The 22,132-nt window shown below is 41.3% G+C and overlaps 1 protein-coding gene across 2 annotated transcripts in view; it reads right to left on the bottom strand.

Annotated features, from left to right (window-relative positions):
• Window positions 1-22,132, bottom strand: part of SECISBP2 (SECIS binding protein 2) — a 38,987-nt gene that overhangs the window by 4,025 nt on the left and 12,830 nt on the right. Inside the window, exons 5-11 of one of the 2 annotated variants that reach the window (XM_073671007.1) lie at window positions 19,980-20,118; window positions 17,821-17,990; window positions 12,957-13,152; window positions 10,650-10,830; window positions 5,101-5,321; window positions 3,967-4,121; window positions 1,237-1,435 (exon numbers count right to left, since the gene is read on the bottom strand). In XM_073671007.1, the coding sequence (XP_073527108.1) occupies window positions 1,237-1,435; window positions 3,967-4,121; window positions 5,101-5,321; window positions 10,650-10,830; window positions 12,957-13,152; window positions 17,821-17,990; window positions 19,980-20,118 (1,261 nt within the window). The remainder of the gene's footprint in view (window positions 1-1,236; window positions 1,436-3,966; window positions 4,122-5,100; window positions 5,322-10,649; window positions 10,831-12,956; window positions 13,153-17,820; window positions 17,991-19,979; window positions 20,119-22,132) is intronic. The other variant, XM_073671008.1, reaches the window with a different exon arrangement.

The raw sequence follows: 22,132 nt of genomic DNA, 5'->3' as shown, positions 1-22,132 counted from the left end.
AAAGGGGACGCATCTGGGCCAAACAAGCCCAACAGATTCATTAAAATTTGTGGCATGTCAAATATACGCCACCCTCTGCCTGGCACACACTTCTGGCAGTGGAGTGCGTCAGTTGAAAAAATCCGCCAAATTCATTAAAGAGGTGCTTGGCTCTTCATGGATTTGGCGCATCTTACTCCATCAAAATGTTTATGAAGACACCTTAATTAATGTTTTTTTGGCATTAAGTATGGATCTTCTGACCTGTGCCCAATATAAAAAAGGAGCCCAAGTGTCCTGAAACGCATTATCCTGTCCAGAGTGTTAAATATTCTAATAAATCCATGGATAAAAAATACACTAGCGCCCAAAGGGATGGTGGGGGAAGAATACTAGAAGCTGCTGGCAGATACACAGGTCCTGAGGATGGCTCGTAAGTGGGGGAATGGATAATGTGAACAGTACTGTCGTGCTAATAGATTGGGGGAGTGCAGTAGGAAAAAACTGCACTCCCCCAATTTATTAGCGTGGAAGTACTATTCACTATACTCTAATAAATGACTTTAACGAGAAATCTTCACTACCGGTTATATTCTCATTGTAAGCTCAATCCCATACAATGTCACTTTTATTTTTGCTTTAGACTGTATGCGTCAACCTAACTGGAAGACAGCTAAAAATCATACCCAACCGCTGTATAACCAGGACTATGGCTGGAAAATAAGGAGAACTAGAAAATAACACTACACCTGAACTGCAAAACCACATACATGTGGACAAGTAGTGGTGGTAGTTTTGGAGGAAAGCAGCCATGATCTCCTAACCTTGGAAAACCTATTAAACCACTGGATCTGGAAATATCACAGAGCACCGGTTACCATGTAAAAACACTAAACCAAACAATCACCTGAAAATAAAGTAAAGGGCTTCTCATTGCCCCATTGGGTTGATGTTGCATAGGTGTAGTTAATTGCAGTGGTGACGGAGAAACCATCTTTCTGGAGCCCATGATTTTTAAGATCTTAAAAATCCTTTTTCTTCTGACTATGTATACAGACCAAACAAGATGTATAACTAATGTCACCGATGTCTTTGTTGGCCTTCAACGTCTTTGCAACAGTTAAATGTTCTTGGAATAAAAAAACTGATGTTCTTATCATTGAAGACATAACTATTTCTCACATTGGACTGGTTTTATGTGTAAATCTCTATAAGGTAAGCTGGTCCGAGAATGTCAAGTATTTGGGGGACACATACTGTAATTCGGCTCCTCTGTCTCCTCTATGGCAGATTCTGTAGCAACTTCCACAGACTCTTGCCGGATGTCTTCTGAGACACTTTCAACATCATTTTCTTCGCCCTCATTTTCTTTCTGCTGCGTTTGTAAAGAGTTAATCATGTCCTTATAATCTTGTCTTGCCTTCATTGTGAGATCATATAATTTGTGAAAATGGTCCTGTAACACATATCAGACACGGGATATTAAATATCCGACTGACAGCCCATATAGCAGCACTCCCTGTGCTCACTTTGGCACAAACAGCCTTGGCAATAACATTATAAAATGCCTGGAGGCAAAATTACCATAAAATTCCTATAGTAATTTCAGATTTTCTAATATTTAACAATTTGGGTGGAAATCTTAAACTCTATCTTCACTAATGAACATCATGTTATAATTTACATCCAGAATTAATCTACTCAAAAGGAATCTGTCATCATATTTGACCTATCTGAACTATTATTACAGACATACAGGTTATAGACTGCGGAGGAGAGTGATCCCTGTATGTCTCACATCAGATGTCTTGAGAAATCCTCTTTCATCACTTTATATAAATGACCTCTTCCACGCTCTGGGGCGGATGGTGTCTGTAAGATAACTCTGCCTCCATAGATTATACATAAAAAGAGGAGTTACCAGGACAATAATACACAGCAGCCTAAAGTCATCCCCCATACAATACTGTTAGTCACACCCCCATCATAAAGACCAGAAACATTTGCACTAAATAAAAAGGCCCGTATCTCAGTAACCATATGGTAGATTGAAAGAAACAAAAAAAAATACACGGGAAAAAATAAAATAAAAAACTTGCAGGACCTCTTTAAAGGAAAGCAGTCATCACAGCTTTCCCCTTGCAGCTAATAGAGCACCAGTGTGGAATATACCTTTAAATGTGTCTGTTGTATTCAGCAGTGAGACGAAAAACCATAAAAATTAACTTAGATCACTGCACCACCACAATGGCCAAGGAGGTGCCCACTGTTACTTAGGTGGATATCCTGAATGTGGGCGGGATTAGCCATGACTGTTTAGTGCTATAGCTCCACCCAGATGACTGAACGACATGTGGCAGGAGTGGAAGCTCATTTCCTGGCTTCCAGTCTCATTCACTAAGGACATGTTTACAAAGGTAATATTCCACACTGTACTGCCCTATCAGTGGAATAGTTATAAAGGGAAATATGTGAAAAGGTTCCCTTTATTGGCTATAAATAGAAAAAGTATGAAAAAAAAAAATTAACAGAAGACCTATCACCAATTCCATCACATTTGATGGGACGACTAGCCATTCCTTCTGTCCAAACCATGTACGTCACAAGAGAACCCCTGAAGAACCTCCTTGTAAGTCACAAGAGAACCCCTGAAGAACCTCCTTGTAAGTCACAACAGAACCACTGAAGAACCTCTTTGTAAGTCACAAAAGAACACCTGAAGAACTTCATTCTAAGTCACAAAAGAACCTCTGAAGAACCTCATTCTAAGTCACAAGAGAACCCCTGAAGAACCTCCTTGTAAGTCACAAGAGAACCCCTGAAGAACCTCCTTGTAAGTCACAAGAGAACCCCTGAAGAACCTCCTTGTAAGTCACAAGAGAACCCCTGAAGAACCTCCTTGTAAGTCACAAGAGAACCCCTGAAGAACCTCCTTGTAAGTCACAAGAGAACCCCTGAAGAACCTCCTTGTAAGTCACAAGAGAACCCCTGAAGAACCTCCTTGTAAGTCACAAGAGAACCCCTGAAGAACCTCCTTGTAAGTCACAAGAGAACCCCTGAAGAACCTCCTTGTAAGTCACAAGAGAACCCCTGAAGAACCTCCTTCTAAGTCACAAAATAACCCCCCTCAAGAACCTCCTTGTAAGTCACAACAGAACCCCTGAAGAACCTCATTCTAAGTCACAAAAGAACCCCTGAAGAACCTCATTCTAAGTCACAAAAGAACACCTGAAGAACCTCATTCTAAGTCACAAAAGAACACCTGAAGAACTTCATTCTAAGTCACAAAAGAACCTCTGAAGAACCTCATTCTAAGTCACAAAAGAACCTCTGAAGAACCTCATTCTAAGTCACAAGAGAACCCCTGAAGAACCTCCTTGTATGTCACAAGAGAACCCCTGAAGAACCTCCTTGTAAGTCACAAGAGAACCCCTCAAGAACCTCCTTGTAAGTCACAAGAGAACCCCTCAAGAACCTCCTTGTAAGTCACAAGAGAACCCCTCAAGAACCTCCTTGTAAGTCACAAGAGAACCCCTGAAGAACCTCCTTGTAAGTCACAAGAGAACCCCTCAAGAACCTCCTTGTAAGTCACAAGAGAACCCCTGAAGAACCTCCTTGTAAGGCACAAGAGAACCCCTGAAGAACCTCCTTGTAAGTCACAAAAGAACCCCCCTCAAGAACCTCCTTGTAAGTCACAACAGAACCCCTGAAGAACCTCCTTGTAAGTCACAACAGAACCCCTGAAGAACCACCTTGTAAGTCAATTGATGAACACAGAAATCCAGTAGAGCGATAAAATCAGGTGCAACAATAATGACGTAACATAAAAAAAAATGTTATTTTTATTTTTTTGCAGTTATGGTGCCTTTGCATGTGTTGATGCTCTGTGTCCTATACATAAAAATGACAGAACTGCAATTTACCTTACATGTTTTTTTACATTTACCCGATCTTTTACCATCAGAAAATGGAGAACTGCTGCCTCACCTGCGCTCCATCATAGCTGAATATGCCAACCACGCTGACAGGTACAGCCTTGTTCACACAACGACCCAAAGCTTTACGATTAAGGGCAAACACAAAGGGAATATTCTGTTCACAGGCACAGTTAATGATTGCTTGCAGAGTGTCATCCAAACCTCCTGGAGAAAAAAGAATCCAAGAAAAGATGATCTGGGCTGAAGGACAATTTACCCAGGGCGAGATTACAACACTATATTAAGCTATGAAGCTTAGAATTCCCTTAGGGCAAGGCCAATATCTGCACACTACATATTCATCCATCAAACTTACAACATTCACAATTTTATGGAATTGGATCTTATGTATTAAAGAGATATTTTACAAGAGCAATTGCCACAACTGGCATAGACACGACTGGTCTCAGCAGTCACGTCCTTACTTACTGGCATCCACTGCTCAGCCATGGACCTAATGAAAAGCTATAAATGTAGCAACAGTTAAAGGGGCTGTCCGAGATAACCTCTTATTTGCAGCCATGACATCAGGTCGACAGCGCACATGACTACCAGAGACGATCACAGTGCGTAGCGGCTCTGCAGATGTGGACGGCATGGGTCGCTGAGCCTAGTGATTGCCTGTACTGGTTACATGTGTTGCTGACGTGACGCCACCGCTGCAGCCTATTAACAGAGACCAGAGCAGCGGCAGAGAGGCTGGCTCTGGGATCGGGGAGGGAAACTGCTTAGCTTTATATATCTACAAGCCTTAGTTTAACAGAAAGTTTATAGCGGACAATCCCTTAAAAAGGAGTTTTCTTGGATTTTACATGAATTACCCCCAGGATCCCCAATGTCCAGAACAATGAGGCAATAGTGGTCCACTTCATGGCCATACCTCATACTATGACACCTGTGAATATGAGGATATGCCTGGTAGAGCAGCTAAATCCTTCCACAAGAACAAGGCAGAACAGCAATACCCACAAAATGCCATCGTGTGGCGCTATTACTGTGAAGTGATTGTTTTGCTCAAGTGAGTACCATTGCCCCCTCTACTCTGCTGAATAAAATCACGGAAAACCCTTTACATGAAATAAAATAATAGACATAGTGGTTACAAAGAATTAGGAATTCTCAGACTATGTGCAGTTTCATTTACCTTTAGACTGAATCTTTTCGCAGTTGGGAGAAATGATTATACATTTAAGCTTCTTCAGTTTCAGATGTTTCAGCACCTCCCGTAATCCCATCACCAGACGCCTTTTGGTTTTTGCCTTCACTGGATCTTTGAGGTACAAACGATCCTGGAAACGCACCAGCTCCTTAAGCAGTTCTGTCACACAAGCGTCCACTTCTTTGCTGAGAACCTGACTGCAGTACCTGAAAATACACAATAAATCACTAAATACACAGGTAACTGCTTATTCGTGCTCTCCATCACTGGTCCAATGCCGCGATAAAGGTAAATCTGGAGCAATACCTATATGTGGTCATCCAGACGCCTTGGCAAATGGCTAGATTGGCAGAACACGGTCCCTCTGATAGCTCCAGAAATGGAAGACACGCTTATTTATTTATGGCATACAGAGTACTGCCACTATGTATAATTCACATCGGCATACCCTTTATAATAATAATAATAATAATAATAATCTTTATTTATATAGCGCCAACATATTCCGCAACGCTTTACAATTCAGACAATTTACAGACATTATGGGCACTGTCCCCATTGGGGCTCACAATCTACATTCCCTATCAGTATGTCTTTGGAGTGTGGGAGGAAATCGGAGAACCCGGAAGAACCCTTGCAAACATGGGTAAAACATACAAACTCCTTGCAGATGTTGTCCTTGGTGGGACAATCTCTGTTTGGCTGCAGTGGTGACGTCATGTGCTGCAGCCAATCACTGAGATCAGCGGCTCTGCTCATGTTAACGACACAAGTCGTTGAACTCACAGATAGATACAGTGCAGGGTTTGGATACAGTACTGGACTTTGTTTTTTTAAGAGATCAATCGCAGCACATGGCATAATATTTTGCAAAAGAAGGGCTGGTCCGAAACTAAAATTTATTTTAATCCTAAATCTCCATCAATTTAATATCATAATCTAATCTTTTTTCTAATATACTTTAATTATAAATTCCGTATCGTTCCCTCACTACTCTGTTTTAATTTACTTATTTTTTACTACTTGCTGTTAAATGATGCTTTCTTTGAGAGTTGTCAACAGGGGACAGATGCTGCGGTCACTGCTACAGTCTCTGCCCTGCCCTGAAATGAAGCGTCATCAGTGACGTAGCTAGTCCCTGCTGTACGGAGCACGTGTCGGCTGTCAATTTAACGTATGCTCAGTAGGTTCTTGTCACTGTGGACTAGTCTTCTCAGTGCACAGTGACAATGCGCTCTCTCGATGGCTCTGATGAGAAGTGACGAGCCAGCAAAAGAGCGCACTGTCAGTGTGCATTGTAAGGAGAGAACAAGCAGAGACCAATGATGTCACTTGCGGAGGCCGGGCTGGGATCTGTTTGAAGCGTTCTCTCCTTACAAGGCGCACTGACACTGCGCTCTCTTGCTGGCTCCTCACTTCTCACCAGAGCAGGCGAGGGAGCTCATTGTCACTGAGCATACTGCACAGTAACAAGATCCTACTGAGGATACATCGGGACTAACAACCACGCATGCTCGGTAGAGCAAGGACTAGACCAGCTGCTGAAACAGATGTCACTGATGACGATTCGTTTTAGGGTGGGGCAGTGACCGCAGCATCTGTACCAAATGATAACTCACTTGAATATCCCAGCATGCATTGGGATTCTCAAAGAAATCGTCACCACACGGGAAGTAGTGAAACATACATTATAATATTAATATACCATTCCCATTTAATTTAGGTGTATCCATATAAATGGCCCACCCTGTATATATGTGTGTATAATATATATTATATATATATATATATATATATATATATATATATATATATACACATATACATACACATACACACTACTGTTCAAAAGTTTAGGGTCACCCAGACAATTTTGTGTTTCCCATGAAAACTCATACTTTTATTTATCAAATGAGTTGCAAAAATAATAGAAAATATAGTCCAGACATTGACAAGGTTAGAAATAATGATTTTTATTAGAAAGAATAATTTTCTCCTTCAGACTTTGCTTTCGTCACAGAATGCTCCCTTTGCAGCAATTACAGCATTGCTGACCTTTGGCATTCTAGCGGTTAATTTGCTGAGGTAATCTTGAGAAATTTCCCCCCATGCTTCCTGAAGACCCTCCCACAAGTTGGATTGGCTTGATGGGCACTTTTTGCGTACCATACGGTCAAGCTTCTCCCACAACAGCTCAATGGGGTTGAGATCTGGTGACTGTGCGGGCCACTCCATTACAGATAGAATACCAGCTGCCTGCTTCTTCCCTAAATAGTTAATGCATAATTTGGAGGTGTGCTTTGGGTCATTGTCCTGTTGTAGGATGAAATTGGCTCCAATCAAGCGCTCTCCACAGGGTATGACATGGCGTTGCAAAATGGAGTGATAGCCTTCCTTATTCAAAATCCCATTTACCTTGTACAAATCTCCCACTTTACCAGCACCAAAGCGACCCCAGACCATCACATTACCTCCACCATGCTTGACAGATGGCGTCAGGCACTCTTCCAGCATCTTTTCAGTTGTTCTGCGTCTCACAAATGTTCTTCTGTGTTATCCAAACACCTCAAACTTTGATTCATCTGTACATAAAACTTTTTTCCAATCTTCCTTTGTCCAATGTCTGTGTTCTTTTGCCCATATTAATCTTTTCCTTTTATTAGCCAGGCTCAGATATGGCTTTTTCTTTGCCACTTTGCCCTGAAGGCCAGCATCCCGGAGTCACCTCTTCACTGTAGACATTGACACTGGCGTTTTGCGTGTACTATTTAATGAAGCTGCCAGTTGAGGAGCTGTGAGGCGTCGATTTCTCAAACTAGAGACTCTAATGTACTTGTCTTGTTGCTCAGTTGTGCAGCGGGGCCTCCCACTTCTCTTTCTACTCTTGTTAGAGCCTGTTTGTGCTCTCCTCTGAAGGGAGTAGTACACACTGTTGTAGGAAATCTTCCATTTCTTGGCAATCTCTCGCATGGAATAGCCTTCATTTCTAAGAACAAGAATAGACTGTCGAGTTTCACAAGAAAGTTCTCTTTTTCTGGCCATTTTGAGAGTTTCATAGAACAAACAAATGTAATGCTCCAGATTCTCAACTAGCTCAAAGGAAGGTCAATTTTATAGCTTCTCAAATCAGCCAAACCCTTTTCAGCTGGTCTAACATACATGTGCAAGGGTTTTCTAAACATCCATTAGCCTTCTTACACAGTTAGAAAACACAATGTACCATTAAAACACTGGAGTGGTGGTTGTTGGAAATGGGCCTCTATACACCTATGTAGATATTGCAATAAAAACAAGACGTTTGCAGCTAGAATAGTCATTTAACACATTAACAATGTATAGATTGTATTTCTGATTCATTTTATGTTAGCTTCATTGAAAAAAAATGTGCTTTTCTTTCAAAAATAATGAAATTTCTAAATGAACCCAAACTTTTGAACGGTAGAGTGTGTGTGTGTGTATATTTATATATATATATATATATATATATATATATATATATATATATATATATATATATATATATATACACACACACACACATACACAGTCCAGACCAAAAGTTTGGACACACCTTCTCATTTAAGGATTTTTCATGACTATGAAAATTGGACGTTCACACTGAAGGCATCAAAACTATGAATTAACACATGTGGAATTATATACTTAACAAAAAAGTGTGAAACAACTGAAAATATGTCTTATATTCTAGGTTCTTCAAAGTAGCCACCTTTCGCTTTGATGACTGCTTTGCACACTCTTGGCATTCTCTTGATGAGCTTCAAGAGGTAGTCACCGGAAATGGTTTTCACTTCACAGGTGTGCCCTGTCAGGTTTAATAAGTGGGATTTCTTGCCTTATAAATGGGGTTGGGACCATCAGTTGTGTTGTGCAGAAGTCTGGTGGATACACAGCTGATAGTCCTACTGAATAGACTGTTAGAATTTGTATTATGGCAAGAAAAAAGCAGCTAAGTAAAGAAAAAGGAGTGGCCATCATTACTTTAAGAAATGAAGGTCAGTCAGTGCGAAAAATTGGGAAAACTTTGAAAGTGTCCCCAAGTGCAGTTGCAAAAACCATCAAGCGCTACAAAGAAACTGGCTCGCATGAGGACCGCCCCAGGAAAGGAAGACCAAGAGTCACCTCTGCTTCTGAGGATAAGTTTATCCGAGTCACCAGCCTCAGAAATCGCAGGTTAACAGCAGCTCAGATTAGAGACCAGGTCAATGCCACACAGAGTTCTAGCAGCGGACACATCTGTTCAACAACTGTTAAGAGGAGACTTTGTGCAGCAGGCCTTCATGGTAAAATAGCTGCTAGGAAACCACTGCTAAGGACAGGCAACAAGCAGAAGAGACTTGTTTGGGCTAAAGAACACAATAAATGGACATTAGACCAGTGGAAATCTGTGCTTTGGTCTGATGAGTCCAAATTTGAGATCTTTGGTTCCAACCACCGTGTCTTTGTGCGACGCAGAAAAGGTGAACGGATGGACTCTACATGCCTGGCTCCCACCGTGAAGCATGGAGGAGGAGGTGTGATGGTGTGGGGGTGCTTTGCTGGTCACACTGTTGGGGATTTATTCAAAATTGAAGGCATATTGAACCAGCATGGCTACCACAGCATCTTGCAGCGGCATGCTATTCCATCCGGTTTGTGTTTAGTTGGGCCATCATTTATTTTTCAATAGGACAATGACCCCACACACACCTCCAGGCTGTGTAAGGGCTATTTGACCAAGAGGGAGAGTGATGGGATGCTACGCCAGATGACCTGGCCTCCACAGTCATCAAACCTGAACCCAATCGAGATGGTTTGGGGTGAGCCGGACCGCAGAGTGAAGGCAAAAGGGCCAACAAGTGCTAAGTATCTCTGGGAACTCCTTCAAGATTGTTGGAAGACCATTTCCGGTGACTACCTCTTGAAGCTCATCAAGAGAATGCCAAGAGTGTGCAAAGCAGTCATCAAAGCAAAAGGTGGCTACTTTGAAGAACCTAGAATATAAGACATATTTTCAGTTGTTTCACACTTTTTTGTTAAGTATATGATTCCACATGTGTTAATTCATAGTTTTGATGCCTTCAGTGTGAATGTACAATTTTCAGTCATGAAAATACAGAAAAATCTTTAAATGAGAAGGTGTGTCCAAACTTTTGGTCTGTACTGTACATACATACACAGTACAGACCAAAAGTTTGGACACACCTTCTCATTTAAAGATTTTTCTGTATTTTCATGACTATGAAAATTGTACATTCACACTGAAGGCATCAAAACTATGAATTAACACATGTGGAATTATATACTTAACAAAAAAGCAGTGACAGAGTAGCGAGGGAATGACAGGGTATTTTTAATAAACGTATACAAGAAAAAAAAGTTAGAATAGGATATTAAATAGAGAATTAAATAGAGATGTAGGATTGCAATACATTTGACCACCCCTTTAAGTGCAGCCTTTGAGAATGGTACTATCAAACAATTTGGCACCAAGACCAAAAAAAAATTGTACATGATGAGATTCTGAATTTACTCACTCTCGAAATCGCCTGCTGTGAATCTTGGGGAGGTTGGAGCTTGGTTGTGGGACAGGAACAGAAACGTCTGTGGCATCAGGAACATCCTGAGACGGTTCGTCAGGAGGAGATACACAGACATCAGTCGGTTCTGTACTTTCTTCTTCTGCTATCTCAGGACAGTGATCAGCCAGTCCAGAATCTATGAATAGATATTTTTTTATATCATTGAACTCAAACACGGGTAGAGAAGCTTATCACGTGCATCAGTCTTTGTTTCAATTAATTTTAGATATAAAAAAAAAACAATCATACTGAGAGCTTATGTCCACATTATGACTAATCTGCATATTTTAGCCTTGTTTAGCTCTTTTAAATGGTGTCTGGGTATTTTCTCTCGTTAGTCTTTCTGGTGTGATGTAAGAGCTGTAGTGAGCCCATCGCATGCCCCTCTACTGCACCTGCCCCTCTCTCAGCATGCAGCGTCACTGGTCAAAAACTGCAGCTGCATCCTGAGCATTCTACACTTGGTTGCTGTACTCTACACACAGAATTACTGCAGAGGTTTCTGAATATTTACAGAAAGCTTGGAGAAAATATAGATTCATATATTTCATCCATTTTAAAAATAAACTTTTTTTTATATATTTCTATATAATTAAAGGGCTATTTCATCACAGAATGTTTTGGCATATCACTAGGATATTCTGACGTTGAGAAACCGTCCTTTGTCAATTCAGATGGGACTGATGTCCTTTCAACTTTTCTCCTGTATTGCGTCACTCCTTGCTACCAGCTACAAAAGAGAATCAGGCACCAGGTTTTTCCCACCTAACCTGAGAGCAGCATGATGTAGAGACAGAGACCCGGATTCCAGCGATATGTCACTTATTGTGCTGCTTAGTATAGTTTTGATAATCAGCTGATAAAACAGAATATTCATGAGCTCTGTATAACCCTGCCACCACCACTGATTGGTAGCTTTCTGTACACCGTGTACACAGACAGAAAGTTGCCAATCAGTGATGTGGGTGGAGTTATACAGATCAACATTCAGAGAACTGGAAGATCTGCAGCAGATAAAACAGTAAGTGAGTCATCACTGGAGTCAGGGTCTCTGTCCGTACATTATGCTGCTCTCATATGGGGTAGCAAAAACCTGATGACAGATTCCTTTTAAATAAATGGCAACACAGCTGTGTTTAATGAAATGAGCAGTGTTGTAGTTCCCTGCATGGCAGGTAGCAGACAGCATCTCTGAGCAAACACAATACGTCACAATGGTTCATGCAGTAAATCAGTAAGTGTTGGCATAGTCTAGCATTCGATATGAAGAATTGTGGAAAGCAGCATTCACCAGATCTTTCTTGGCTTAAAAGTCCTTTATTCCATCATATATGGACAATCCAGGAAAACATGTGACAAGCAGGTAAAAACAGGGAGTAGATGCAGGAGAAGGAGAGAGGATGACGGCCGTCTCCTGCATCTACTCCCTGTTTTTACCTGCTTGTCCATATATGATGGAATAAAGGACTTTTAAAGGGGTTGTCCAATAGTATTAATAATGTGCCAATTTATTTTTATGGTGAAAAGAAGCTTCTTTGTAATTACCTTATGTTGCCGTTACTGCCTGTGATCGGCACTACTGTGGGCCGCTCACAGGCATCATGTGACCCCGCGCTGATGTCACGTGAAGTGAGGTGTGACATCAGTGACGTGGTTCCTGTGGTGGATGCCGGGCTGTGGGCGGGGTTACCCCACGTGTCACACCCAGCATCCACCGCACGCTTTCCCAATGAATGGGGATAGGGAGAGCGCGCGGTGGATGCTGGGTATAATGCGTGGGGAAACCCACACACAACCCAGCAGCCATCGTGGAACGCAGAAGTAAGTCACCCCGGCTGCAGCCGGGGGTCACGTGATGCCTGTGAGCGGCCCCCATACATATTAGAGCATCGGCCAAACCCGTCAATATCAGCCATCAGTTGGCCGGCGCCCCCATACATATTAGAGCATCGGCCAGACCAGTCAATAGCCATTAGTCGGCCGGTGCCCCCATACATATTAGAGCATCGGCCAAACCAGTCATTATCAGCCATTAGTTGGCCAGTGCCCCCACACATATTAGAGCATCGGCCAAACCCGTCAATATCAGCCATCAGTTGGCCGGCGCCCCCATACATATTAGAGAATCGGCCAAACCAGTCGATATTGGAGGGTTCGGCTGACATTTGTCTAATGTGTAAGGGGGGCTTTAGTTACAATGTGGTCTGTTATAAAACGTGTTAAATTAAAGAAGTACTTGCATAGAAAGTTAACCCCTCTAACCTTTCTTGAGTGCTTCTTGGACTTGATCGTAATTACCAATATTGTGCGGATCTGGAGACGCTGGAGACCGTTCAGTTAGGGCTTGGCTTTCTGCTGTACAATCTGTATCTAATGGAGGTAATGGTACTGGCTGAGCTGCTTCTTGGGAAGGGAATACATTGAGCTGTTTGCGTTGCTCTCGCTCTTTCAAAATGATCTATGACAAAAAAAAAAAAAATAGACCAATAGTTTTTCTTTCCTCAACTAAATTAGCTACATAAGATTCTTGAAGTGAACAGGCAGCAAAGTCCCATCAAGCACATTCAGGTCACTTGTGCAACAATCAGAACAGTTCAGATGTCATTTTGCCGAGGCTTTCCAGAAAAATGACGGCTACAAGATAATTGGTTGGTGTGGACAATGCCTACAATTTGCCAGTTAAATATTTTGCAACAACTTTTACAAAACTTCCGGTTTTTGCATCTTTTCAACTGATTGATTAGGTGAATCATGAAGCCAACAACTCTCAGGTAATGCACCCTATTACTCTATGGGAAACATAAGGGAACATTATGGCACCTTGCTACATTTTCTTGCACAGTATCAAATGCATCTGACATGACTTCATGTTTTACAATCATGGACAAACTCACAGAAAGCTAAGAGTCTATAAATGTGCTCCCTTTTTCCAACTCAATGCAATATAAATCACTGACCCATTAATAGACATATAGCAGAAATTACATATTTAATTGCTATGTATTTTATTGATGAGTAATAAAAGCTCATGGTGCAGTACTTATTCGTACAATCACACAGTAGTGGGGGCTTATGAAGGTCTTCTATATTTATCGATGGCAAAGGATTCTGAATAACATCCTTTCCTTCTAAACAGTCAGTTTTACCCCCATTTCCTAGGCTTAACGGGGAATTTCCATCTTGTACATTTAAAGCACCACTCCAGCATTTATTTTTATTTCAGCGCTGGAGCCACTAACGTAAGGTCCCTTATACCATCACCACAAGCCACCGCTCCGATCCAACGCTGCCAACTTGTGACCGCAACTTCTGACTGACTGGAAGTCACAAGCGCTCACTGAAAGTCTATGAGGGCCTTGTTCCGGCCTCATAGTTTTACATTGAAAAGTGACCTCCGGTTCACCCAGCAAACACTGGAGCGATCCGGCAGGTCACAACCTGTAGAAGACCAATTGGAGTGGCGCCAATAACAGATGAAGACAGCGGCTGGTGAGTAGAAGACTAGGGGCAGGGAACTCAGATTAGTACCACCACTTCAGCGCGGAAATAAAAAAACAAAAAAAAAACAAAACGCTGGAATGGAGCTTTAAGACTTATCCAAATGCAATGGCAGCCATACCAAAGTATTGCAAATGTGGATCCTATCAATGGAACCTGCATCAATCTCAAGAATGGGGACATGATGCTCTCCACTGTCAGTAGAGAGGTGATCAGAATTTCCATTTATTTGTATGTCACTTCTGACCACATCTCCAATAAAAACAGCATGCAACAGGACCTGATTCTTGAGACAGATGCAGGTCCTACTGGTGGGACCTGCATCCTTTATACATTTATGGCATATTGCTTGGATATCCCATAAATGTACAAGATGGGAAACACACTTTGAAGGGGTTATCCAGGACCATTTTATTTTTTTCTCAAGGGCCCTTTCTGGCAGGTATTTGCTAACCATTTGCCTGTTGTGCCTTGCACCGATCTCTGCCGGCTCAGAGCAGTTACAGACCGCTCCTGCTGGTTATTCTGCAGCTTCCGGTGAAATCACATAGACAGAGAAGCGGCTTCTCTTCTGCTCCGTTGATGGGCGTGACTGCTTATGTCATGCTGATTGACAGTCGCCTTCCCACTGCATAACTTTCTGCAGCCATCTGTCAATAAGCATGACGCTGGCAGTGAAGCCCCATCAACAGACAGCCCGAAAAAAGAAGAAGAGCTCTTCTGTTGATGTGAAGCTGGAGAATTGCTGGCAGGATCGGTTTCTGACTGTGCAACTACCTACCTGGCTGTCAGTTCTTAGCCTCGTGAGAATAAAATCAAATCTCAGATAAACCCTTTAAGGAGAGAAAGCAGTATAGTGTTGCTTCACTAGACCCAGCCTCCACTGAGCCTCCTTTCTTAGTACCATTTGTTCCAATTGTCCTACAAGGAATTGTTAAAGGATCTGGGAATTCTTAGCTTGCAAAAAAGAAGGCTGAGAGGAGACTTAATAGCTGTCTACAAATATCTCAAGGGCTGTCACACTGTAGAGGGATCAGCTTTACTCTCATTTTCACATGGAAACATGAGAAGTAATGGGATGAAACTGAATGGGAGAAGATACAGATTAGATATTAGAAAAAACTTTTGACAGTGAGGGTGATCAATGAGTGGAACAGTCTGCCACGAGAGGTGGTGAGTTCTCCTTCAAAGGAAGTCTTCAGAGGCTGGACAGATATCTGTCTGAGATGGTTTAGTGAATCCTGCATTGAGCAAAGGAATTGGACCAGATGACCCAGGAGGTCCCTCCCAATTCTAGCATTCTATGATTCAATTCATAAAATTAGGTGACACCATTTCATCAACCACTTTACAATTGGGGTAATTTACCTTATCGCTTGCTCCTGCCTGGCTAATTATGGGGACAATTCCAGAAGTCTCATCAAAGAGAATTGGAAACACAATTACGTTAAAAAGGGAGACCCCAATAATGACAGAAGTATGGACGAAACATAATGTCAATGCGGAAAGTAGTTTTCTTTAGGGAATTTAGCTGATAAAACCACCAAAAGGCTGGAGATTGGAGCAACCTGATCCTATGAAAGGAGGCTCAATAAAAGAAAAATTAAATAAAAAAAAAAAAATAGTCCAAATCTATATAAAGTGTCACTAGGAATAGCTATTAATCAGAAGGTGCTACTCAGTGAAAACCCTACGACCAGGAAGCTGAGTGAACAAAGTGACCACTGAAAAGGTGTCAACAACAATATATTTTTATTTGCACAATCACAGAACTCTAACATATCAAAACGTAAAAAACAGATGCCTCTTGTGTGAGGAACACAAAAAATAAATCAGCCCAATACAAACAACACCCTTGGTCAAAAAACACCCTTGCGAAAATAGGAAACAGGAAATTTAATAGTCAGTGAAAGATATCCCCCACTGATACAGAAGGAGAAGTTATTCCTTGTCATGCAGGTTTAATGGCTTTGCTACATACAGGTGCATCTCACTAAATTAGAATATTGTCAAAAAGTTAATTTATTTCAATTCTTCAATACAAAAAGTGAAACTCATATTATATAGAGTCATTACAGAGTGATCTATTTCAAGTGTTTATTTCTGTTAATGTTGATGATTATGGCTTACAGCCAATGAAAACACAAAAGTCATTTTCTCAATAAATTAAAATAATTAACAAAAAACACCTGCAAAAGCTTCCTAAGGGTTTAAAAAGGTCCCTTAGTCTGTTTCAGTAGGCTCCACAATCATGGGGAAGACTGCTGACTTGACAGATGTCCAGAAGGCAGTCATTGACACACTCCACGAGGTCCCAGAGTTCCAATTTTCATTTGGAAATCAAGGTCCCAGAGTCTGGAGGAAGAGTGGAGAGGCACACAATCCAAGCTGCTTGAGGTCTAGTGTGAGGTTTCCACAATCAGTGATGGTTTGGGGAGCCATGTCATCTGCTGGTGTAGGTCCAGTGTGTTTAATCAAGACCAAAGTCAGCGCAGCCGTCTACCAGGAAATTTTACAGCACTTCATGCTTCCCTCTGGCGACAAGGTTTTTTGGAGATGGAAATTTCATTCTCCAGCAGGACTTGGCACCTGTCCACACTGCCAAAAGTACCAATACCTGGTTTAAAAACAACAGTATCACTGTGCTTGATTGGCCAGCAAACTTGCCTGACCTTAACCCCATAGAGAATCTATGGGGTATTGTCAAGAGGAAGATGAGAGACACCAGACCCAACAATGCAGACGAGCTGAAGGCTGCTGTCAAAGCAACCTGGGCTTCCATAACACCTCAGCAGTGCCACAGGCTGATCGCCTCCATGCCATGCCGCATTGATGCAGTAACTGATGCAAAGGAGCCCCGACCAAGTATTGAGTGCATTTAGTGAACATACATTTCAGAAGGCCAACATTTCGGATTTTAAAATCATTTTTCAAGCTGTTGTTATAAAATATTCTAATTTACTGAGATAATGACTTTTGTGTTTTCATTGGCTGTAAGCCATAATCATTAACATTAACAGAAATAAACACTTGAAATAGATCACTCTGTTTGTAATGACTCTATATAAATATACAAGTTTCACTTTTTGTATTGAAGACCTGAAATAAATAAACTTTTTGATGATATTGTAATTTTGTGAGATGAACCTGTATATACACCCCAAAGAAGCAAAAAATAAGTCACATAATATATTAAGGTGCATGTGCATAAAGGGTTATCATTATACTTTCATAAAGAATGGACAGCAAAAAATAAGATGACCATTGTAGAAAGTGCCTGTGCATTTAAGGGTGTCAGTAGTGAAGGTAAGCTGGTATATGTGAACAGTGGCTATTCACCTTGTATGAACTGCAACAAAGGTGTAGTGCACCAGTACCCAATTTGCATATTCATAAAAAAGCAGCGCATTTTTACATAAAAGTATGCTGCTAAGTACAAGTGCCTTTTTCACATGTAAAGCGCCATGGAACAAATGGCACTATAATAATAACAATAATAATTTTACACCACTATTAACTAAGTGTCATTTCACCATCACTTGAGAAGCTAATTCAATAGTGATGAACCGCGAGCCAAACCAAAACAAAGAATGGTTGGGGGTCTCCAAATTCAGAAAGAACTAAGTACCTTTTTAAGGGAAGTGGGTTTTTTGGCTTTGGGCACTTCCCTCTGCTTTCCTTTCTTGACGAGCGGGGAAGTGGAATCCAGGGGGTTGTGTGGGGTCAAACTCAGTTTTGATTGTAGGTTCTTCCCCACATTTGGTGGCTCTCTGGGTTTTACAGTGACGCCGCTCCCAACTGAAACAAAATAAAAAATGAATACCATCGTCCAAAATAAATGATTTATCGTCAAAATGAATAACATGGTACATATAGTAGAATATTTTACAATGTGGTAAAGCAAATTTTCACCTTGGAACACCATTCAATAATTTCATATACAATTAATTTATGGAAAAATTGGAGTCATTTCGAAAATACACTATCACTAATTGTGTACTGATCACGGTTATAGCCTGTATTTATACAGTAAATGCATTGTATTGCTACAGCTTTAGACGCATGGTAGAGAAGGTAAGGCAGTTTATATGTGTGCAGCTTCTTCACTAAGACAAGTCTCAGGCCATTACAAGGGAGGCAATCATGACTTCTCAGGTCTTGGGTCATCACCGGATAGGAATTCTTCCTTTCAGGCCCAATCTCCCTGAGATAATGAGTAGGATGTTTCATCATTTTGAAATTGAAGACCGACTGAAGAGGGACTTGTTAAAATGAATGTAAAAAAATGTTTAAAAATTATTTTATAAAAGTGAAATAATTAGATTTCTAGGTTCCTTAGCTATATTTTAGATTTAGTTTAGAATTTTGTGTGTTGTTCCATAAATAACATACTTATATAATGTTTTGGGGTCTGACTGCTGTGATCCCACAGATCTCAAAAACGGAGGTCCCGTGTGTGAATGGTGGGATAGTGAACATGCATGACCACTGCTCTACTCACTGTTATGGGTGTGATAGTGCACCGCGTGATAACTACTCCCAAGGACAGTGAATGGGGAGGTGGCTATGTGCTCGCACAACCACTCCTTTCAATTAGGAGACTTTTGGAACTCTGATCACGTGAATTGGACCCCAATCGATCATCCACTTCAATCCTGTGGGTAACTGATAATCTGTTTGTGGGACAACCCGCTTCCTCTTTTCCTCTGGAAATACTTCAATTTTTATGGTCTATTCTTCTAATAGTGACATGCTCCAGCAGTAGTATTTCACTTTCCTGCATTTCTTGATCTTTCTCTGTGGTAGCACAATATGGAACCAATGGGGTTAAATTAGGGTGTCGATGACAAAGAGCAGAGAGGTAGAAGAAGCAATGCAGGAGGTGCCCATATGCTGTGGTCATGGAGGGTGGAGGAACATAAGTGCTTTCCTAAAGGAATGGATTGGGATCGTTTGATGGTGACAAGCAATTTCCAAGTGCTTACCAATGGCAGGCATCTGTGGGAAAGAATCTACGGTGTTGGATTTTTTCAGTTGTTGCTGGGTGCAGTCGTTGGAAATTACTGAGTGCTAAACCATGGAGATGCCTCTCGTCAGTGGATTAGAGATCAATAAGCCAATGATTGTTTTAACTTATGCGTTTTCATCCAAGATGATGACATTCACAGACCAACCGTGACCGACAAACCTATCCATAGCGTATGGCCAACTTTAGCTACAATGAGCTTGGTATAATATAAAGAAGACCTGTCCCAGGGCAAAAATGGGCAGATTTTGCTCCCATTTTATTTCTGCTGTTCCTCTGAGTATGCAGTTTTTTGTTTTTTCAAAATCCACCATACGGATCTAGAGATATGGGCCTTTTGATTTAGTGCTAATTTCTATGGTCTGTACAAGGGGGTGTGGCTCAAAGAGTAATAATGCGGAGCAGCTTAAAGACGCGACCCTAGAGGATCCTGTTAGCCACGCCCCCTTGGTAAGGACCATAGAAAGTACAACTAAATAAAGAGGCCCAAATTTCAGGAACCGTAGGTTGGATTTATTAACCATGTAACTTGCCAATTCAGTGTTGTTATAATCCAATTTTTCTAAAAATAAGAGGTGGAGAACATTTATTGATGCCCGTCAGACAATGCTCCTGTGATGATCGTACACAAGTCTCTAGACTATTCGCTGAAACCCCAGGGAGCAGTTGGAGGAATATTTAGTACCATGCTATAATTGCACACCCAGTGCTGAATTTATCTAGTACACCACAAGGTAGTAAAAGGGGCTGCTCCCACTTACCAGATAAGACTACTGGTTTGGTGGCCTGCTTGCTTTTCTCTATAGTTTGCCTCTGCTCCAGTGCCATCAGCATGCCTCCTAAATCCAGCTGCACTGGTTTCTTGCTCTTTTTGCCACCACTTTTTTTGTTTGCTGGTTCCTAAAAAATAAAGTGTTTTTTTTCAATCTGACATTTATTATTACTGTCAAATATATCACTGTTTTTAAAATTAAAGACTTCTCTTCTAGTCATTCTCTTCTTCCAAAGTATGACAATGCAATAAGAAGGCTTGAAGTAGGGACAAATACACTGTGTGCAGAATTATTAGGCAAGAGTATTTTGATCACATGATACTTTTTATACATGTTGTCCTACTCCAAGCTGCATAGGCTTGAGAGCCAACTACCAATTAAGTAAATCTGGTGATGTGCATCTCTGTAATGAGGAGGGGTGTTGACTAATGACATCAACACCCTATATAAGGTGTGCTTAATTATTAGGCAACTTCCTTTCCTTTGGCAAAATGGGTCAGAAGAGAGATTTGAGGGGCTCTGAAAAGTCCAAAATTGTGAGATGTCTTGCAGAGGGATGCAGCAGTCTTGAAATTTCCAAACTTTTGAAGCGTGATCACCGAACAATCAAGCGTTTCATGGCAAATAGCCAACAGGGTTGCAAGAAGCGTGTTGGCCAAAAAAGGCGCAAAATAACTGCCCATGAATTGAGGAAAATCAAGCGTGAAGCTGCCAAGATGCCATTCGCCACCAGTTTTGCCATATTTCAGAGCTGCAACGTTACTGGAGTATCAAAAACCACAAGGTGTGCGATACTCAGGGACATGGCCAAGGTAAGGAAAGCTGAAAAACGACCACCTTTGAACAAGAAACATAAGATAAAAGATGTTGCGTGGAATTATTTTCATGCATTTGTTTTAAAATCTGTGGCGATTGTGTGGAGTATATACACTGTGTGCAGAATTATTAGGCAAGTTGTATTTTAGAGGATTATTTTTATTATTGATCAACAACTATGTTCTCAATCAACCCAAAAGACTCATAAATATCCAAGCTTAATATTTTTGGAAGTTGGAGTGTTTTTTTTTTAGATTTGGCTATCTTAGGACGATATCTGTTTGTGCAGGTAACTATTACTGTGCAGAATTATTAGGCAACTTAATAAAAACCAAATATAATCCCATCTCACTTGTTTATTTTCACCAGGTAAACCAACATCAGTGCACAAACTTTAGAGATAAACATTTCTGACATGCAAAAACAAAAAAGTTAGCGATCAATATAGCCACCTTTCTTTATGATAACACTCAACAGCCTTCCATCCATAGATTCTGTCAGTTGCTTGATCTGTTTTCGATCAACATTGCGTGTAGCAGCCACCACAGCCTCCCAGACACTGTTCCTAGAGGTGTACTGTTTTCCCTCCCTGTAGATCTCACATTTTATGACGGACCACAGGTTCTCTATGGGGTTCAGATCAGGTGAACAAGGGGGCCATGTCATTATTTTTTCTTCTTTTAGACCTTCACTAGCCAGCCACGCTGTGGAGTAGTTGGATGCATGTGATGGAGCATTGTCCTGTATGAAAATCATGTTTTTCTTGAACGATACCGACTTCTTCCTGCTTGAAGAAGTTGTCTTCCAGAAACTGGCAGTAGGTCTGGGAGTTGAGCTTCACTCCATCCTCAACCCGAAAAGGTTCCACAAGTTCATCTTTGATGATACCAGCCCATACCAGTACCCCACCTCCACCTTGCTGGCGTCTGAGTCGGAGTGGACCTCTCTGCCCTTTACTGATCCAGCCTCTGGCCCATCCATCTGGCCCATCAAGAGTCACGCTCATTTCATCAGTCCATAAAACCTTTGAAAAATCAATCTTAAGATATTTCTTGGCCCATTCTTGACGTTTTATCTTATGTTTCTTGTTCAAAGTGGTCGTTTTTCAGCTTTCCTTACCTTGGCCATGTCCCTGAGTATCACACACCTTGTGGTTTTTGATACTCCAGTAACGTTGCAGCTCTGAAATATGGCAAAACTGGTGGCGAATGGCATCTTGGCAGCTTCACGCTTGATTTTCCTCAATTCGTGGGCAGTTATTTTGCGCCTATTTTGGCCAACACGCTTCTTGCGACCCTGTTGGCTATTTGCCATGAAATGCTTGA

The sequence above is a fragment of the Phyllobates terribilis genome, unplaced genomic scaffold, assembly GCF_046119375.1.
Source record: "Phyllobates terribilis strain yellow unplaced genomic scaffold, ASM4611937v1 Scaffold_1__5_contigs__length_1240528914, whole genome shotgun sequence".
Taxonomy (NCBI): domain Eukaryota; kingdom Metazoa; phylum Chordata; class Amphibia; order Anura; family Dendrobatidae; genus Phyllobates; species Phyllobates terribilis.
This window is presented reverse-complemented; position numbering and strand designations above follow the sequence as displayed.